The sequence below is a fragment of the Mobula hypostoma genome, chromosome 30, assembly GCF_963921235.1.
Source record: "Mobula hypostoma chromosome 30, sMobHyp1.1, whole genome shotgun sequence".
Lineage (NCBI taxonomy): Eukaryota > Metazoa > Chordata > Chondrichthyes > Myliobatiformes > Myliobatidae > Mobula > Mobula hypostoma.
In genome coordinates, this window is record NC_086126.1 from 10,651,807 (window position 1) to 10,673,147 (window position 21,341).

At 47.3% G+C, this 21,341-nt stretch overlaps 1 protein-coding gene across 4 annotated transcripts in view; it reads left to right on the forward strand.

The window, feature by feature from the left end:
* The window catches only part of frmd8 (FERM domain containing 8), a 70,372-nt gene that overhangs the window by 27,573 nt on the left and 21,458 nt on the right, over nucleotides 1–21,341 (forward strand). For all 4 annotated transcript variants that reach the window (XM_063036180.1, XM_063036177.1, XM_063036181.1 and 1 more), the window contains exons 5-9: nucleotides 4,058–4,116; nucleotides 5,364–5,530; nucleotides 7,019–7,237; nucleotides 19,808–19,931; nucleotides 20,563–20,712. In XM_063036180.1, the coding sequence (XP_062892250.1) occupies nucleotides 4,058–4,116; nucleotides 5,364–5,530; nucleotides 7,019–7,237; nucleotides 19,808–19,931; nucleotides 20,563–20,712 (719 nt within the window). The remainder of the gene's footprint in view (nucleotides 1–4,057; nucleotides 4,117–5,363; nucleotides 5,531–7,018; nucleotides 7,238–19,807; nucleotides 19,932–20,562; nucleotides 20,713–21,341) is intronic.

A 21,341-nucleotide genomic window follows, 5' to 3' on the forward strand; every position in this document is an offset into this window, starting at 1 on the left:
GCTCCTCGGATCCAAGTCTCTCCAGATATTTCGTTAAATCTTTATCCTTTGTTTCTGCTAACTACACTCCTAACACTAGGAAACACAATACTAGAAGGCACAAGAGCCTTAGGACTTTCACCACCAAATTCAAGAACGGTTGCCACCTCTTAACCTTGAACAAAAGGGGGTAACTACACTCACTTTCCCCATCATTGAGATGTTCCCACAACCAATGGTCTCACTTTAAGGACTCTTTGTCTCATGCTCTCATTATTTATTGCCATTTCTTTGTAATTACATTTGCACAGTTTGTTGTCTTCTGCACTCTGGTTGATCTTTCGTTGATCCTATTCTAGATATTATTCTATAGATTTGCTGAGGACGCCTGCAGGAAAATGAATCTCAGGGTTGTATGAGGTGACGTGTATGTACTCTGATAATAAACCTTACTTTGAACTTTGGAAGAAGATGGCCAGAGTTGCAGCTGTGTGGGATGTAAGACCATAAAACAATGGAGCAGAATTAGGCCTTTCAGCCTCTCGAGTCTGCTCTGCTATTCGATCATGGCTGATTTATTGTCAATAGACAATAGGTGCTCTTTGAGCCAGCACCACCATTCACTGTGATCATGGCTGATCATCCACAATCAGTACCCCGTTCCTGCCTTATCCCCATAACCTTTGATTCCACTATCTTTAAGAACTCTACCCATCTCTTTCTTCAAAACATCCAGAGACTTGGCCTTCACTGCCTTCTGGGGCAGAGCATTCCACATATCCATAACTCTCTGGGTGAAAACGTTTTTCTTCAACTCCGTTCTAAATGGCCTACCCCTTATTCTTAAACTGTGACCTCTGGTTCTGGACTCACCCATCTGCAGGAACATGCTTCCTGCCTCCAGCGTGTCCAGTCCCTTAATAATCTTCTATGTTTCAATCAGATCCCCCCTCATCCTTCTAAATTCCAGTGTGTACAAGCCCAGTCGCTCCAACCTTTCAACATCTGACAGTCCCGCCATCCCGGGAATTAACTTTGTGAACCTACGCTGTACTCCCTCAATAGCAAGAATGTCCTTCCTCAAATTTGGAGACCAAAACTGCACACAATACTCCAGGTGTGGTCTCACCAGGGCCCTGTACAACTGCAGAAGGACCTCTTTGCTCCTATACTCAATTCCCCTTGTTATGAAGGCCAGCATGGCATTAGCTTTCTTCACTGCCTTGCTGTACCTGCAAGCTTACTTTCAGTGACTGATTGTCCCTCAAACCCATTGTCCCGCTCTCTCTCTGTAACCTATGATGCCATTACTAATCAAGAACCTATCAACCTCCACTTTAAATATACCCGATAACTTGTCCTCCACAGCCATCTGTGACAGTGAATTCTACAAATTCACCACCGTCTGGCTGAAGAAATTCCTTCTCCTCTCTGTTCTAAAGGGATGTCTTTGTATTCTGAGGCTGTGCTCTTCGCTACCACCAAGGTAGCTGGAATTTGAATTCATCTGATTAAATCTGGAGTTCTAGTTTCAATCTCTGAAATCCTAAAGATTCTGTCTGGCTCGTTAATGTCATTCAGGAAAGGAAATGTGTTAATCTTCTCCATTTGAGAGGGCGTAATATAGAAGTAGAGATGTAATGTTGAGGCTTTATAAAGCACTGGTGAGGCCTCACTTGGCGTATTGTGAGCAGTTTTGGACCCCTTATCTAAGAAAGGATGTGCTGCCGTTGGAGAGAGTTCAAAGGAGCTTCACCAAAATGATTCCGGGATTGAAAGGCTTGTCATATGAAGAGTATTAGATGGCTCTGGGCCTGTACTCACTGGAATTCAGAACGAGGCAAACCTGATTGACACCTATCAAATGTTGAAAGGCCTCGATAGAGTGGACGTGCGGAGAGGATGTTCCCTGTGGTTGGCGAGTGTGAGACCAGAGGGGACAGCCCCCAAATAGAGGGGTGTTCTTTTAGAATGGAATTGAGAAGGAATTTCTTTAGCCAGAGGAGTTCATCTGGTTGATTAATGTAATTGGGAAAAGGAAATGTGCTGAACTTGTCTAAGACAACGGTAATATGGTTTACTGTTAATTGTCCTACAGGCTGTTAACCCTCCTACTTCATAGTTTCAGGGACCTGATTTTGAACCTGACCTTTCCTCTGAGCATTCTGCTTTTCTCCCATTACTCAAAAGGTATTTTTGACGGTGATTTATCTGCTGGGGTAAATTGTCCCCAAATGGCAGGAAGGAGGTCGAAAGTGTGTAGGTACATGTGTGGGAAAGAATGGGCTGGAGAACCAGAAGGCATGCATTTCAAAGGAGATGTGAGATGCAAGTTGTTTTTTTAAAAGAGTTGTGGGGACCTGGAATGCACTGCCTGAGGCGGTGGTGGTAGAGGCAGATGCATGAGGGACCTAGAGATGTTTAGATAGGCACGTAAGTGCGAGGAAAAGGATCTGGGCATTCTGTAGACAGAGGATTACGTTGTTGGCTGTTTGATTACTAGTCTAATTGGTTTGGCACAACGTTGTGGTCTGAAGGGCCAGTTCTGACGGTGATTAGGACTGATGGGATTGCTTTTCAGAAGGCCTTTGACAAGGTGCCACACATGAGGCTCCTCCGCAAACTACGAGCTCATGGTATTACAGGCAAGATTCCAGGATGGATAAAGCAGTGGTGATTGCAGGAGGCAGAGAGAGTGAACGAAGGGAGCCTTTCGAGGTCGGCTTCCTTTTGCTTTATATGTCAGTGATTTGGATGACAGAATTGATGACTTTTTTGCAAAGTTTGCAGATGATATGAAGATAGCTAGATGGGCAGGTAGTTTTGAGGAAGTGGAAGGACTTGGACAGATTAGGAGAATGGGCAAGAAGTGGTGTGAGGAAGTGTATGTCATGCACTTTGGTAGCAGATATGAAAGGATTGACTGTTTGCTAAATGGAGAGAAAATTCAAAAATCTGAAGTACAAAGGGACTTAGGAGCCCTTATGCAGGATTCCCTGAATTTGCACATTGAATTGGTGGTGAGGAAGGCAAAAGTGATGTTAGCATTAATTTCAAAAGGATTAGAATATAAAAGCAGGGATGTAATGTTGAGACTTTATAAAGCACTGATGAGGCCTCACTTGGAAGATTGTGAGCAATTTTGGGACCCCATCTTAGAAAGGTGATGCTGAAACTGGAGACGGTTCAAAGGAGGTTCACAAAAATGATTCCAGAATTGAATGGTCTGTCATTTGAAGAGCGTTTAATGGTTTTGGAATTCAGAAGAATGAGGGGTGACCTCATTGAAACCTATCAAATGGTGAAAGGCCTTGATAGAGTGACTGTGGAAAGGTTATTTCCTGTGGTGAGAGAGTTTCAGACTAGAGGACACTGCCTTAGAATTGAGGGGCGTCCTTTTAGAACGGAGATTAGGTGGAATTTCTTTAGCTAGACAGTGGTGAATCTGTGGAATTCATTGCCACAGGCAGCTATGGAGAGCAAGTCTTTATGTATATTTAAGGCAGAGATTCTTGATGTATATTTAAGGCATAGATTCTTGATGTCAGGGGATGAAGGGGTATGGGGGTAAGTCAGGAGATTGGGGCTGAGGGGAGTGGGAAATGGATCAGCCATGACGAAATGGCGGAGCAGGCTTGATGGGCCAAATGGTCTATTTCTGCTCCTATATTTTATGGTCTCACAGCCATAGGCCCGATGGGCCAAATTGCTTCCTTTGCCTTTGTGGAACAGTTTGGGTTGAACAGTGAGACAATTACAAAATGATTCAGCAGGGCTTGTTGTCCAAGTGAAGTAGATCCTTGGGCTCTTCCTCCCCCCACGGTACTGATATTAATTACGGTGCACTGTAGGGTGAAACTAAGCCTCCAGGTCCTTGCTGAGAAAGAAACTTCAGCCAAGGCAAGTTCTCCGTCCACTTCTCAGTCTAGTTGTTGACCCAGGAAGTGCTCATTCTTTGCCCAAAGCTCCTTCCTCTCACACAACCTCAAGACCTGGTACATGGAAAATCCCCTTAGAAAGCTGAAGATATCCAAGCTGAGTTTATTGTGAATTGACAAACTGTTTCTCGTACTCACAGATGAACCTATCTTACAGTATCGAAAGAACGTATTCTTCCCCAAGAGCAAAGAGATGCAGGTTGGTTCAACACAATTTTAATGATCGTGACACTGTATTCTGATCAAATGTGGCACAGCTGATTATCTTCACTCCAGCTCATTGCTTTTGAAAGGGGTGAACTACAGCTGTCTTTATTTTTGAAGCACAAGTATCTGTGATTTCAGGGTAAAATATGTGACTCTGTTTCTTATTGGCTTATGACGTTATGGTCCTACAAAGTGTCTGTGTAAGTATTTGATTCTTCCCTCAAGGGAACCATTAATGTTACATAACAAGAATCGAGTATGTTGGGATAAGAAAATAAATATTCTCCAAAGGTCGTGATTTTTGTAACTGGCATTGATCAGTAGAATTTCCCTCCGAGGGAGCATCAGTGCTGGTCTTGACAGAATTCCTGTCAGTCCCTAGAATCTTTTGCTGTGCGTGTACTGGAAATACAGGCCTACAGGGAAGAAGTTGTCACTCTGACGCAGTGGTGTCAAGAAAACAACCTCTTCCTCCATGTCGCAAAAACAAAGGAGCTGGTTGTGGACTACAGAGGAATGGAGAAGGGCTAACCCCTATTGATATCAGTGGATCTGAGGTTGAGAGGATGAATGGCTTTTAAGTTCCTCGGCATCCACATCACTGAGGACTTCACGTGGTCTGTACACACCGGCTGTGTGGTGAAAAAGGCACAACAGCGCCTCTTTCACCTCAGACGGTTGAAGAAGTTTGGTATGGGCCCCCAAATCCTAAGCACGTTCTCCAGGGGCACAATTGAGAGCATCCTGACTGGCTGCATCACTGTCTGGTATGGGAACTGTACATCCCTTAATCGCAGGACTCTGCAGAGAGTGGTGCGGACAGCCCAGCGCATCTGTAGTTGTGAATTTCCCACTATTGAGGGCATTTACAGCAACAGGTGTGTAAAAAGGGCCCGAAGGATCATTGGGGACCTGAGTGATCCCAACCACAAACTGTTCCAGCTGCTACCATCTGGGAAATGGTACCGCAGCATAAAAGCCAGGACCATCAGGCTCCGGGACAGCTTCTTCCACCAGGCCATCAGACTGATGAACTCACGCTGATTTGAGTGTATTTCTATGTCACATTGACTGTTCTATTTATAAATTATTATAAATTACTATGATTGCGCAATTAGACAGAGAGATTTTTACTGATGTATGTGAAGGATGTAAGAAACAAGGTTAATTCAATTCAATGCTCGCAAACAGATTCCTGGCGAGACAGCTCAAATGCTAAACCTAAGTTTGGTATTTCAGATCAAGGACAAAGGCATTCTCCGACTGCTCTACGAAGAGGCCAAGTGTAATATTCTGGAGGGCCGGTATCCCTATGACCTGGAGGACTGCATTCAAGTCGGGGCCCTCGCTTGCCGAATTGAGCTCGGCCCTTTCGACCAGGAACAGCACAATCCGGCCTTCCTCAGGTGAGGGGCGCAATAGTGTTGGGGAGAGCACTGAGGGGTTTGCGTTAAATAAATAGGTTTGAGGATGGAGCTGGATAGCATAGAAACAGGCAAAGCCCACCTTGTCCCTTCTGACCATCGTGCTAAAACCACTTGCCCGCATTAATTTCGTTTACCTCTACGATCAGTATTACACTGGACAACAAATTTTTTTCAGCTTCCTCAGAAACTTTTGTTTATGATGGACTGCTTGAAGCTGAACACAAACGTAATTTCAGACTGCTTATGTCACGTAGGAATTTGGAGAAACGAAATTAAATTTTGATGAATATAATGACAGTGGAAAAGTGTGTATGAAACCGGAGGAGATGGCAGAGGTACTTAATGAATACTTTGCTTCAGTATTCACTACGGAAAAGGATCTTGCCGATTGTAGGGATGACTTGCAGCAGATTGAAAAACTTGAGGCTTTACTCTTTGGAGAGAAGGAGGATGAGAGGAGACATGATAGAGGTGTACAAGATAATAAGAGGAATAGATAGAGTGGATAGCCAGCGCCTCTTCCCCAGGGCACCACTGCTCAATACAAGAGGACATGGCTTTAAGGTAAGGGGTGGGAAGCTCAATGGGGGATATTAGAGGAAGGTTTTTTACTCAGAGAGTGGTTGGTGCGTGGAATGCACTGCCTGAGTCAGTGGTGGAGGCAGATACACTAGTGAAGTTTAAGAGACTACTAGACAGGTATATGGAGGAATCTAATGTGGGGGCTTATATGGGAGGCAGGGTTTGAGGGTCAGCACAACATTGTGGGCAGAAGGGCCTGTGCTGTGCTGTACTGTTCTATGTTCTATGTTTGAGCATGTAGATATTAAGGAAGAGGATGTGCTGGAGCTTTTGGCAAGCATCAAGTTGGATAAGTCACTGGGACTTGTCGGGATGTACCCCAGGCTACTGTGGGAAGCGAGGGAGGAGATTGCTGAGCCTCTGGTGATGATCTTTGCATCATCGATGAGGAGAGGTTCCGGAGGATTGCAGGGTTTCGGATGATGTTCCCTTATTCAAGAAAGGGAGTAGAGATAGCCCAGGGAATTATAGACCAGTGAGTCTCATGGTCTGAGTTGACGTTCCCTCTGTTTGTAGTCCCGCCCAACCTCAGTGGAAAAAGCCTGCTTGCATTTAGCTGGAAAGCACTTTGGCTTACCTTGAGGTCATGTAAAAGGCAAACCGAGACCTGTTCGGATTTTAAAATCCAGCAGTTTTTGTAAGGTTGCCCAAGCAAAGGATTATCCCTCAGCTGGCATCACCATAGACCATAAGACAAAGGAGCAGAAGTCGGCCAATCGGCTTATCGAGTCTGCTCTGCGAACAAAACAAATGATTTGGTCAGTGCTGTGTTCGTCATGTTTGCCAAGTTTCAAAGTGATCACACCTCAAGCCTCCTACGAAGGTTTGGGGTGTCTGAGTGGTTGCAGAAACCAAACCTGTTGGTGTGTTTTAACCCGTTTCCAGGGGGAAAATCGACCTGTTCCTCCCCACGCACCTGTGCAAGAAGCACGGCGGGCTGCTGTCGGCGTTCCGGTCCCGCGGGGCCAGGCAGCAGAGCTACGAAGAGATGCTGCTGGAGTCCTTCAGGCAGCTGGTGGACGACGCCGCGTGCGAGGAGACGGAGGCGCTGAAGCTGCTCTGCCACCGGTATCTGCAGAAGTGTCACCTGCTGCTGTATTATGGGTAAGACGCGATGAGGTCCGGTGAACCCTGAAAACAGAGTGCGAGGAGTTGACACGAGTTGTACCGAGGCCGGCTTCGAATGCGAAACCGTTTGCTTAGGAGCCTAGTAATAGGTCACGTGTGTCTCTGGAATAAAGGGGTGTATAATAATAATAAAGGAGAGATGCCAGGGAAACACGAGTGGAATTACATGAGAACATAAGAAATAGGAGCAGGAGTTGGCCATCTGGCCCGTCAAGCCTGCTCCACCATTCAAAAAGATCATGGCTGATCTGACCATCTCCACCTACCTGCCTTTTTCACCCACAACCCTTAATTCTGGGCCACTTCCCTAATTCGTCGTTGAAGTTGGGTTGAATTCAAGATCTGGCAGCAGAAGATGGTGGTATTTTGTTGGGTTTGGATTTTTGACTTGGGACCTCGGCATTAGTGGAGTTTTCATCCGAACACCTTGTAGGATCTTGAGATGGCGGGGGGTGTGGGTTATATAGAGTGAGAGAGGGAGATAGGGAGCCCAAGACATTTGTATGGTACTCTTATTTGTCAACGTGGAGCGGAGAGGGGGTTTGTGAAGGATGATGGGAATGGCGAGGCTGGAGCGCCATGGGAGGAGTGTAGGACAGGTGGCAGAGGAGGAGTAATGGTTGGGGGGGGGAGGTGGGAGAGGGGGCGGCACTGGTCCAGACTCAACCAACCCTGAGACAGCAGGCAAGGTCATTTGATTCCGAACAATTGGTTTATTGATCATTACAGACTGTCTCTCCGGTGCTTCCTGCTCCCTTCCCCTTTTCCCAACCATAATTCCCCTCTCCCTGCCCCTTCCCACTCTCAATAGAGACCCATACCCGAATCAGGTTTATCATCACTCGCATATGTCAAGAAATTTGTTTGTGGCGGCAGCACGGTGCAATACATAAAATTGCTACAGTATTGTGCAGAATTCTTAGGCACCCTGACTATATATTTGTGCCTAAGGCTTTTGCACAGTACTGGTCAACCCAAAGTATCTTTGAGAAGATGGTGGTGTGTCACTTTCTTGGGCTGCCTCTGTCCGTGTGATAGATGTCCTCTCAGTGTTACTAGGTAAGGAGTTCCAGCATGTGGAGTTATGGGAACAGCAGTACATCTCCAAATGAGAATTATGTGCAACTTCAAAGTTCAAAGTAAATTTATCATCAAAGTGCATGTTTGTTGCCATCTACAACCCTGAGACTCGATCCTCGTTCAGGCATTTACAGGGCCGGGGCGGGGCGGTGGGGAGGAGAAAAACAATAAAATTCCACCAAAAGAGAAACGTATGTAAACAGACAATCAACCACTGTGCAAAAGGCAAGCTGCAACTCTTGTCAAATGGCCTTGAAAGTGAACCTGTAGATCATAGAATCAGTTCAGCTCAGTGGTTATTGGTGTTGTCCGTGTGGCTCAGGTGGGGCCTAACTTTCTGTACCTGGTGATGTGGGGCCCGCGGCTTCTCTACCTCCTGCCCAAAAGTTCATGTTCATAGTCATAGTCATAGTCATACTTTATTGATCCCGGGGGAAATTGGTTTTCGTTACAGTTGCACCATAAATAATACATAGTAATATAACCATAAATAGTTAAATAGTAATATGTAAATTATGCCAGTAAATTATTAAATAAGTCCAAGACCAGCCTATCGGCTCAGGGTGTCTGACCCTCCAAGGGAGGAGTTGTAAAGTTTGATGGCCACAGGCAGGAATGACCTCCTATGACGCTCTGTGCTGCATCTCGGTGGAATGAGTCTCTGGCTGAATGTACTCCTGTGCCCAACCAGTACATTATGTAGTGTGGATGGGAGATATTGTCCAAGATGGCATGCAACTTGGACAGCTTCCTCTTTTCAGACACCACCGTCAGAGAATCCAGTTCCATCCCCACCACATCACTGGCCTTACGAATGAGTTTGTTGATTCTGTTGGTGTCTGCTGCCCCGCACACAACAGCAAACATGATAGCATTGGCCACCACAGACTCGTAAAACATTCTCAGCATTGTCCGGCAGATGTTAAAGGACCTCAGTCTCCTCAGGAAATAGAGACGGCTCTATCCCTTCTTGTAGACAACCTCAGTGTTCTTTGACCAGTCCAGTTTGTTGTCAATTCGTATCCGCAGGTATTTGTAATCATCCACCATGAGCGAGTGGCGGGTTTGGCTTGGACGGTGGGGGTCTTTGACGGATGCCGTTTCCTTGTACCAGCTCTCCATGTAATTGTATTCAGTGGCGGGGAGGGCTTTGCCTGTGATGGACTGGGCTATATCCACCACTCTCTGTAGCCTTTTCTGTTTCTGGTGTGACGAGAATACACATAAAGTTAAGATGTTTGCTGGCCTGGGCTAGCATCAGTGGCATCAGCAGTTGGTCTGCCACCTGCCCTCAGGGGAAGGAGAGATAAGGAACAATGGAGCAGCGTCTGGAGATGTGTAATGAAGGGATGTGGGAGGGAGAGCTGTCTGGAGCGGCTCCCCCCTTTGAACCCTGAACTGTTTGAAGTGATGGACAGGCGATACCCCAGCAGGGGGATAAAAAGGGACAGGTTCGCTAAGACGACACACACGCCACCCGAGGTAACAAGACCCTGGAAGCGGTGCGCCTCTCACGAGTGGGTGAGAAGTGCCAGACAACGACAAGGGTGGAAAGGTACGATCAGCGGGAACCCGGTGTGTGTCCGCCCTTGCCTGGGTGCCGGGTTCACTGCAGAGGATCGACCGCATCTGGAGGAGGGGTCACAGTCGGTGACCTCAGGTGACATCACCAAGGACCTGCCCAAAAGCTGTTTGTGAGCCATCTCGCTGGTCTGTGAGCCATCTTGCTGGTCTGTGAGTGAAGCAGTGTTCTAAATGATCAGTTGTTCCTATTCTATCTCTCTCTTCCCCCACGTTGTCCACCGCCATGGCAACGATTACTGCGAACTGAACTACTAACTGGACTGAACTTTGAGTCATTTTGAAATTGGTCATTTACCCCTAGACAACGATAGAGTTTGATTGATGCTGTTATCTTAATTCTGTGCACATGTGCGTTTATCATCGCTGAACTGTTGCATTTATTATCCTTTCGATTAATGTGTTGCTTGTTTCTTTAATAAAACTTTCTTAGTTCTAGTACTCCAGACTCCAACTGAGTGATCCATTTCTGCTGGTTTGGCAACCCAGTTACGGGGTACGTAACATAAGTGGGGTTCTCGTCCGCGATTTTGAACGCTAAATTTGGGACGGAGTAAATTGATTGGGTTAAAATTCCCGAAAGAAAGAAAAGACAAACAGCAGAAATGGAGGTTGAGGAATTTATAAAGGCGCCGACCTTGGAGGCATTGGAGGATGCCAGGAAATCGGAATTGATAGCTGTGGCCAAACGGGTGAATCTTGTTAAGGTGAAGTCGACAATGAGGAGAGAGGAGATACACAGAGCTATTGTAGAGCACTATGTATCTAAAGGTGTGTTTCCCCAAGGTGAGCTGGGGGAGGTGTCTATTGAAAAACCTGCTGGAGACGCGGTACAGGTACAGCTTGAAAAACTGAGACTCGAGCACGAGTTCCGGGTACGGCAGTTAGAACACGAAGAGAAGCAGTTAGAAAGGCAGGAGAAAGAGAGAGAGTTAGAAAAGCGGGAGAAAGAGAGAGAGTTAGAAAGGCGGGAGAAAGAGAGAGAGTTAGAAAGGCGGGAGAGAGAGAAAGAGTTAGAAAGGCGAGAGAGAGAGAAAGAGGTAGAAAGGCAAGAGAGAGAGAAAGAGGTAGAAAGGCAAGAGAGAGAAAGACAGTTGGAGAGAGAAGAGAGAGAGAGGGACAGACAGTTGGAGAGAGAGGAGAAACAGAGGGAAAGGGAATTTGAGCTGGAGAAGTTAAAGATAAGGGCCGAGCAGGGGCTCGTGCCGAACCAAGGTGGAGGGTTCCGGGCGACCCAGGAGGTTAGGCTGGTTCCCCCATTTGACGATACCGATGTGGATCGGTACTTTCTCCACTTCGAAAAGGTGGCTATAAGTCAGGAATGGCCGAGGGATAAGTGGGTTGTTTTACTTCAGAGTGTACTGAAAGGGAAGGCCCAACAAGCTTACTCCGCTTTATCCGCGGAAGATGCCCAGAAGTATGAGGTGGTGAAGGAGGCCATCCTCAGGATTTATGAGTTGGTCCCGGAGGCATACCGGCAGAGGTTCCGGAATGCGAGGAAGCGGTGGGACCGCACGTATTTGGAGTTTGCTCGCGAGATGCAAACATATTGTGAGCGTTGGTGCGCCTCGAAAGGGGTAGAGGGGGATTATGACAGACTGCTGCAGCTGATTCTGATTGAGCAGTTTAAAGGTTGTGTCCCTGAGGGTATGAGACCCTACCTCGATGAGAAAGAGGCAGCCACGTTAGCTGCAACTGCTAAGTTAGCGGATGAGTATGCGTTGACGCATAAAATGAAGTTTGCCCCGAGTAAAGGCTACCAGAAGGGTAGTCAGGACGGCGGGGAGAGTCCGCCGGAAAAGTCAGAAAGTAAGCCGGGGACTAGTGAAAAGGATAAGGTAGACCGGGAGCAGCCTGGTAGGAAGTCTCCTGGGGTCGTCTGTTATAATTGTGGGAAAGTCGGACACTTTGCGTCCAGGTGCTTTGGCCCAAGGAAAGGAAAGACGGGGGTTCCGACTGGCTGTATTGAGCCGGCAAACCCACCCCCAAGGGGGAGGAGGTCTGATAAAGTTCAGGAAGGGCGCGAGAAGTTTATCTCGGCCGGATTGGTGTCAGTGAAGGAGGGGTTAAAACCAGTTCCAGTGCGGATCTGGAGAGACACGGGAGCGTGTCAGTCACTAATACTGAAGAGTGTATTAGAGTTTGGCTCAGAGACTGAGACTGGGGAGGTCAGTGTGATACAGGGCATTGGACAAGGGACTGAAACCGTGCCTTTGCACCAGATACACCTACAAAGCAACCTGGTCTCTGGACTAGTCACAGTCGGGGTGAGGTCCGAGTTACCGATGAAAGACGTGGAAGTCTTGCTCGGAAATGACCTCGCGGGAGGAAATGTGTTCCCCGCCGTAAGACTGACAAGTCAGCCTGCCAGCATGGAGGCCCCGCCCGTGGACTCGCAGGTTTATCCCGTTTGCGCAGTAACTCGGCGGATGGCGAGGAAAGCTGCAGAGGCCGACATAAATTTAGCTGAAACGTTTCTGCCCACCCTGTACGGGGGGGAAATAGAAAGTGAAAAGACGGAACGAAATGAAACAAGAGGAAGTAAGGGAGCTGAGGCAGACTTAGCATTAGCCAGGGGGGACTTTATACAGGCCCAGGAGTGGGACGAGGAGCTGATGGATTTGGCAGAGACAGCTCTCTCCGAGGCCGAATTAAAAAAGGAACCAGTAGGCTATTATGTAAAAGAGGGAGTACTAATGAGGAAATGGAGACCACCTACTGTGCCCGCAGATGAGGAATGGGGAGTTGTACACCAGGTGGTAGTGCCGAAGATTTATAGGGGCGAAATTTTTAACCTGGCCCACGAGGTACCCCTCGGTGGACACTTTGGGGTGAGGAAGACAGTCGACAGAATTATGAAAGACTTTTACTGGCCAAACATGAGGAAAGATATTGTTGAATACTGTAGGCGATGTCATTTGTGTCAGGTAGTAGGGAAGCCAAATCAGGTCCTGCCTAAAGCGCCCCTTCGACCGATACCCGCTTTCGGGGAACCTTTTTCCCGAGTCATTGTGGATTTTGTTGGTCCCTGCCCAGAACTGCGAGTGGGCGGGAGTATGTGATGACCATGATGTGTGCCGCCACCAGGTTTCCGGAGGCTGTGCCCCTGGCAAGCGTGAAGGCGCCCGCCGTGGTAAAGGCACTTGTGAAATTTTTCACTACGGTAGGGCTGCCCAGGGAAATCCAGTCGGATCAGGGGAGTGTCTTCACATCTCACACCTTCCGACGGATGTTGGATGAGATGGGAGCAAAACAGATTTTAGCCTCTGCGTACCACCCTGAGTCACAAGGGGCGTTGGAACGATTCCACGCCACCTTAAAGACAATGATTAAAATGTATTGTCAAGAAAACGCTAGGAGCTGGGATGATGCTTTGCCCCTCCTCTTATTTGCCGTGAGGGACACGGTCTAAGAGTCATTGGGGTTCAGCCCATTCGAGCTCGTCTTCGGTCATCGGCCCAGAGGACCCTTGACCTTACTAAAAGAGCAATGGTCCAGTCCGGCAGTTCAAGTTAATGTGATTGATTATGTTTTAAAATTTCGTGAGAGGCTGGGAAGGATCTGTGACCTTGCCAAAGAGAATCTGCGGCATTCCCAGACTAAAATGAAAACATGGTATGATAGGCGTGCCCGCGAAAAAGAGTTCCAAGTGGGCGATCGGGTCTTAGTTCTGTTCCCAGTGGTAGCCAACCCCCTTCAGGCGAGATTCCACGGTCCGTACAAGGTAACTAAGAAGATAGACCCTTTGAACTATGTTATCGAAACACCGGACAGGCGTAAACCCACACAGTTGGTACACATTAACATGTTAAAAGCCTACCACGATCAGACAGAAAACCCGGTTGGTGTTATCACAGAAATTACTGAGACTGGAGAGTCGAATGAGACGGGAAAAACCCATCTTGAAAAGGTGAATATGGTGCCGACCCGATTGGAGAACTCCATTGTTCTGGCTAATCTTGCTGACAAAGTCTCTCACCTCACCCCCGAACAAAGCGGGCCATTGATAAAGTTAATTAAACGGCACACAGATGTATGTCCCGATGTCCCGAGGCGATGCAAAGGGACGGTGCATGATGTTGTGGTCACCTCCGATCAGCCTATTAAACAGCATCCCTATAGGATGAACTTGGAGAAGGGCAAACTAGTGGAGAAAGAGATTGAGTACATGCTAGCCACAGATATTATTAGGCCATCCCTGTCGGAATGGGCGTCTCCCTGCGTGGTTGTCCCGAAACCCGATGGGAGCATACGATTCTGTACAGATTACAGAAAGGTGAACGCCATCACAAAAACTGATGCTTACCCCATCCCAAGGGTAGACGATTGCATCGGTATAGTGGGGAGAGCCACGTACATCACCAAGGTCGACTTGCTGAAAGGATACTGGTGTGTCCCTTTAACCGACCGGGCTAGAGAAATCTCGGCATTTGTCACCCCCTCCAGTTTGTATGAGTATAATGTTCTACCTTTTGGCATGAAAAACGCCCCAGGAACCTTCCAGAGGATGATTAATTCAGTAATAAAGGGACTCAGGAACACAGAAGCATATATTGATGACTTAGTGGTCTGGAGTAACACGTGGGAGGAGCACATTGTGGCAGTAGAGGAGCTATTTAAACGGCTGTCTGAAGCCAGCCTGACAGTGAACCTCGCAAAAAGTGAGTTCGGCCACGCGAAGGTCACTTATCTGGGATTTGTGGTGGGACAGGGGCAGCTGGCTCCGATGCAGGCTAAGGTGCAGGCTATCTCGGAGGTCCCCACCCCGACAGACAAGAGAGCCCTGAGAAGGTTCTTAGGGATGGTGGGGTACTACAGGAAGTTTTGCAAAAACTTTGCGGATATTACTCTCCCTCTCACTAAGCTTTTGCCAAAGAATGCGAAGTTCGTGTGGGACGACCTTTGTCAACAAGCCTTCGAGAGTCTGAAGGCGATTCTATGTCACCATCCTGTGCTGAATGCGCCTGACTTTTCAAAACCCTTCTCCCTAGCAACAGATGCTAGCGACGAAGCTGCCGGGGCGGTGCTGTTGCAGACAGACAAAGATGGGGTTGAGCACCCAGTCGCTTACTTTTCTAAGAAATTTAATACCCCTCAGAGGAACTATTCCACTGTGGAAAAGGAGTTACTGGCCATCATACTAGCATTACAACATTTTGAAGTTTATATTTGCCCGGCACGAAAACCACTGGTAATTTACACTGACCACAACCCATTAGTGTTTTTGGCCACTATGAAAGATAAAAACAGAAGATTGCTAAGTTGGAGTCTGATGCTACAGGAATTTGATATAAAAATTAGACATATAAAAGGCACGGAAAATGTGATCGCTGACTGTCTGTCAAGGTGTTGACAATTTCAAATTCTTTGTATTAGCCAAATAGCTGATAAAGATGTATATTTGTGTGTATCAAATAATGTACTCATGTTTGTAATTTTTACCTCCCGGTAAAAATCCTTAAAAGGGGGGAAGTGTGACGAGAATACACATAAAGTTAAGATGTTTGCTGGCCTGGGCTAGCATCAGTGGCATCAGCAGTTGGTCTGCCACCTGCCCTCAGGGGAAGGAGAGATAAGGAACAATGGAGCAGCGTCTGGAGATGTGTAATGAAGGGATGTGGGAGGGAGAGCTGTCTGGAGCGGCTCCCCCCTTTGAACCCTGAACTGTTTGAAGTGATGGACAGGCGATACCCCAGCAGGGGGATAAAAAGGGACAGGTTCGCTAAGACGACACACACGCCACCCGAGGTAACAAGACCCTGGAAGCGGTGCGCCTCTCACGAGTGGGTGAGAAGTGCCAGACAACGACAAGGGTGGAAAGGTACGATCAGCGGGAACCCGGTGTGTGTCCGCCCTTGCCTGGGTGCCGGGTTCACTGCAGAGGATCGACCGCATCTGGAGGAGGGGTCACAGTCGGTGACCTCAGGTGACATCACCAAGGACCCGCCCAAAAGCTGTTTGTGAGCCATCTCGCTGGTCTGTGAGCCATCTTGCTGGTCTGTGAGTGAAGCAGTGTTCTGAATGATCAGTTGTTCCTATTCTATCTCTCTCTTCCCCCACGTTGTCCACCGCCATGGCAACGATTACTGCGAACTGAACTACTAACTGGACTGAACTTTGAGTCATTTTGAAATTGGTCATTTACCCCTAGACAACGATAGAGTTTGATTGATGCTGTTATCTTAATTCTGTGCACATGTGCGTTTATCATCGCTGAACTGTTGCATTTATTATCCTTTCGATTAATGTGTTGCTTGTTTCTTTAATAAAACTTTCTTAGTTCTAGTACTCCAGACTCCAACTGAGTGATCCATTTCTGCTGGTTTGGCAACCCAGTTACGGGGTACGTAACACTGGGAATTAGTGTTTCCATACCAGGCTGTAATACAATCCACTATACATCTATGGAAGTTTGTCCCACGTTTTTGGTGACCTGCCGAATGTATGCAAACAAGAAAGCAGAAGCAAGTCATGCATGTGTTCTTCGTGATGATGCTTAATTGCTGGGCCCAGGACAGATCCTCTGATGTGTTAAGGACCCTCTCCAGCTCGGTTTTCCCCTAATGAGACTTGGCTCACTGACCTCCAGTTTCTCCCTCCTGCAGTTGGCTCTTTGGTTCCGCTGGGTCTGAGGCGACGTCCACACTAGACCGGATAATTTTGAAAACGCCGGTTTCGCGTAAAAATGATCGGCGTTTTTCAAAATATCTGTCCACATTAAAACGGATATTTGGGCGAATCTACTCCTACTGGGCATGCGCAGACACATCTACAGAAAACAAGCGAAGGGGAAACGGTATAATATTTACGTTTCCGCGGCAGCGTTGTGCTATTTCCATTGGTCAAAAACTAGAGTACCAACAACAACAGCGAAAGAAACATTTCAACAATGTCTTCGAGGAATACAAAGAAAACTTCCACTGGAAAAAGCAGACCGGACTTCTTCGTTTAGACAGACAATGAAGTTGAGCTGTTTCTGTGAGTTACAAATGACTACAAAGTCAGCGAAGCAGTGGAGATGTTTAATTCCAAACAAACTATTAACGTAGACAATAAAGTAAACAACACACGCATGAAGCCGTTCTCTATCCAAGATCAACAAGAGAGTGGAATCTTCTGCCGCCACACCTGCGCAGTATTTCTGACATTAATATTTTTAAAGATACACTCAATCAAATCAATTTAGGGGATCTAGTCAAAAAAGCTCACTTTACAATTTAACTCTCACGCCGTTCACACCGACTGCGCGTTATAACAGCCGTCCGGCAGTGCTTGCGCAGTACCAAGCAGAAGCAGAAAAAGCATTGTTGCTGTGGTGTTGTCACGACAGCGTTTTTAAATCTCTCCATTTACCCCGCCCACAGTACAGCGCGCAACAATCGTTTTCAAATTTACACACTCTGGAGAGTGTTTTAGAAAAGCTTCGTTTTCAGGGGGGTGAAAACGCCGTTTCAGTGTGGACGGAGGGTCAAAACGAAGAGAAAAGGCTTCGTTTTCAAAATTATCCGGTCTAGTGTGGACGGAGCCTGAGAAGCTGATATGACAGCACTCGGCCTGATTTTCAGTCTCGCCCTTGCATGCCGATTTGTCACCACCGACAACGCGGTGTTGTCAGCAACTTGTGCGCGGCTTTGGAACTGTACTGAGCCACGTGGCCGTAAGTGTGAAGCGAGTTGAGCAGGGGGGCTAAGCACACAGCATTTTGTTGTGCATGTGCTGATGGGGTGATTGTGAAGAAGACGTTGTCGCCAGTCCATACTAACTGGGGTCCTCTGGACGGAAGAAATCGAGGAACCAGTTGCACAAGGAGGGAAAGAGGCCCAGGCCTTGGAGTTCCGCGATGGTTTTTGAGGGAGGGGCGAGAGTTGTGAATGCTGAGCTGTCGTCGACGAAGAGCATCCTGCCGTATGCATCTCCTTCATCCAGGTGTTCCAGAATTGAGCACCAGCCCTGGAAACAGAATCTGCTGACGACCTGTTGTGATGGCAGGCAGGCGGGAGTTGGCGAGATCACTCTTCAGGCAGGAGTTGGTGTGCTTCATGACCGACCTCTCGAATCACAGTGGATACAAGTGCCACTGGACGATGGTCACTGAGGCAGGTTACCATGTTCTTGGGCACTGGTATGATGGATGCCAGTTTGAACGTGCACAGTTGCTGAACAGGGCAGGCAACATCGATGGGAAAAGAAACTTAAGTGTTTTAGATTAGCAGCCTGTCATCGAAATGGTTTCAAAGTAATGGACGTCTGTGTCCTTGACTGCCTCTATTACCTAGATTTGGGTTGTTGCCAGAAATGCTCTTGCTTCGCCACTTTGGGGCAAATTTATGTATCCTTTGACCTTGAGTTATTTCTGATTTTGAGAGGGATTAATTGGGCAGGTTATCCTCTTCTGTTTGTAGAGCACGTCGCAGGACGGGGATTGTATCCTGAAAAGCCAAACTGGGACACGCTGGCTTCAGAGAGGCTGGTTGAATCCTTCCAAAAAATTCAGTTAGAGCGAGCTGCAATCACTTTTATTTCTACTGACTGAGGGTTCGAAGATTCCTAGTCCTGCCTTCTCTGAAGCAGAAAATTGCTGTCCAATGTTATGTTTGCATGACTGTTCTGCTCTCCCGTTTCTGAGTATCTGTTACAATACGTGGGTTTTAACTGAAGGGGGGGAAAATGTGGCTGGAGTGGCTTAGCACTTCCGTGCAAAGGTGTTTATTAGGTGCGTCAAAAGCCAAACCTGCAAAACCTGCCAATCTTTCCAAAAAGTTATCTGGCAGAAAACACAATAGCTTCGTACCATTTTGTCCAGTGTGAACTCCTGGCAGCTCGGTCTCTCTCCCTGTTACCGAGAGCGATCTGCCTTGTTTTTTTCGGCACCAGGATATACCACCTTTGGGAAGGGGGAACCTCGACTCAGACCATGAGAGGCCTGCGTCGGGCATTTTCATGCCTTACAAGGCGCAGATTGGAAGTCTGTGTGGGGCACCACTCCTCACACAGACTCTAGAGCAATGTGTGGTTAAGTGCCTTGCTCAAGGACACAAACACGCTGCCTCAACTGAGGCTCGAACTAGCGACCTTCAGATCACTAGATGAACGCCTCAACCACTTGGCCACGTGGTTACCACCACCTTTAATTACCCTCAAAGTTAACTTAAGACTACACATGAATCAGAATGTGATGCACCCCATGATGTAGTTACAATCATATTACAAAGCAAACAAGTATGTACCTTAAATACAGTATAAAAACAAAATGTGCACATTTATACTTTTAAAGAAATGGAATATTCTGCCGTGTATGGTGGGGAAAGGCACCAGAAAGCCAACCCAACACTCACAACACGCTGGAGGAACTCGGCAGGTCGTCCTGACGAAGGGTTCCGTCCCGAAACGTTGACTGATCTTTTCCACGGATGCTGCCCGACCTGCTGAGTTCCTCCTGCGTGTTATGAGTGTTGCTTTGACCCCAGCATCTGCAGAGTATTTTGTGTTTAGAAAGCCAACCCAAATGCATCAGCTTGGTTTAGAATCCATGAGAAAAGACTGGGGAAGACATTGAAGTGCGTACACCTAGCACGACACCTGAAGAGTGACTAGCCAATGTATGTATGTGTGTGTGTATACAAGTGTGAACGGAGTGTGTTTATCCTTCATACTCAAACATCATCCCTTTTGACCCTTTTTTAATAACTTGATTGGGGTCACCCTCACTCTTCTCCCTTCTGTCTACTTCCTCTCTCTTCAGTGATTGTTCTACTCGATGGCGCTGGTGATCTTTCCATCCTTTTTTTTTCGGAAAAGGGGGACGGGCGTGAGGTACTTGTGCAGTGAATAAGCTCCCAACGTTGCTCTGTTCCCCTTCTCACCCTTTGCTCCTCTTGCCTTCAGCTCCGCGATGTTCACAGGCCAGATTGACAGGCCAGCTCAGAGTTTCCTGCAGCGGAATGGACGCAAGTCAGTAACCATAGCGATCAGTCTGGATGGTGTATCTGTCATGGACAGTAAAGAAAAGGTATCTTTTAGCAATTTTGTCACTGGTGGGTGGGTGCGTGGAATGCTGTGCTGGTGGATACAATAGGGTTTTTTAAGAGACTTGGATAGGTACATGGAGCTTAGAAAAACAGAGGGCTTTGTGGTAGGGTAATTCTAGGCAGCTTCTTGGTTACATGGTCAGCACAGCAATGTGGGCCGAAGGGCCTGTAATGTGCTGTAGATTTTTGTTTCACTCTATGACATGGGCATTGTAATAATGTGTGTTTTCACCCTAAGGGCATATTAACTGTTGCCTCACTTAATGATAAATCTCATGTGACTGCAAACCAGGGTCACAAGTTGGGGGGTGGCGGCTCAGTGTGAAGAGAGTGAGATTCATTTAGCTGGGCTGTGCGTGTCTGCTTGTCGGTGCAAAGCAGAAACTTCACGCCTCGCCATCGTGGCCCAGTGGGCTGATGCACAGTGGCTGGCTTGGAGCGACTTCGGTGCTGACGAAATCGGGAGAGAGCAAGTCAAGAGAGCTTTTAAACTTTCTAGAGCTGACCTTAGGGTAATGACGAGCATTGATTGAGACTGATCGATGTTCTCCCTCCTCTCTCCCCCCTCTCTCCCCCCCCTCTCCCCCCTCTCTCCCCCCCTCCCTCTCTCAGTGTGTGCTCTTGGCTCTGTACTTTCATGAGCTCTCGTGGGATTATACGTCCTCCGAGGATGAAGACTCTGATGACATCTTGTGGCTGGAGTTTGACGGCGAGGAGGGGGGAGCTGTGGTAAACAAGCTTCTGAAGATCTACTCCAAGCAGGTACCATCAGCTTCTCATTTAAGATGCAATAATGCTTGTAAGTAGCAGGTAATCTTCAGAATCAGGTTTAACATCACCCGCAAATGTTGTGAAATTTGTTAACGTCTTGTCAGCAATACAAGGTAAATTCAGGAAAAAAATTGATATACAGTAAGTATATGTATATTAAATTGGTTAAAATAAGTAATACAAAAACAAATTTTTTAAAAAAGTAGTGAGGTAGTGTTTATGGGTTCCATGTCCATTCAGAAATCAGACGGTAGAGGGGAAGAAGCTGTTCCTGAATCACTGAGCGTGTGTCTTCAGACTCCTGTATCTCCGTCTTGGTGGTAGCAATGTCCTGGGTGGTGAGGGTCCTTGGTGATGGAAGCCACTTTTTTTTTTTTGAGGCACTGCACCTTGACGATGTCTTGGGTGTTACAGAGGCTAGTGCAGGATTATGGAGACAGAGTTTACAACTCTCTGCAGCTTACTATGATCTCCTCCGCCTCCGCACCCCCCCCAATACCAGATGGAGATGCAGCCAGTTAGAATGCTCTGTAGAAGTTTGAGTGTTTTGGTGACAGACTCCTCAAACTCCTGATAGAATAGAGGTGCAGTCTTTCCTTTTTGGCTGCATCGATATGTTG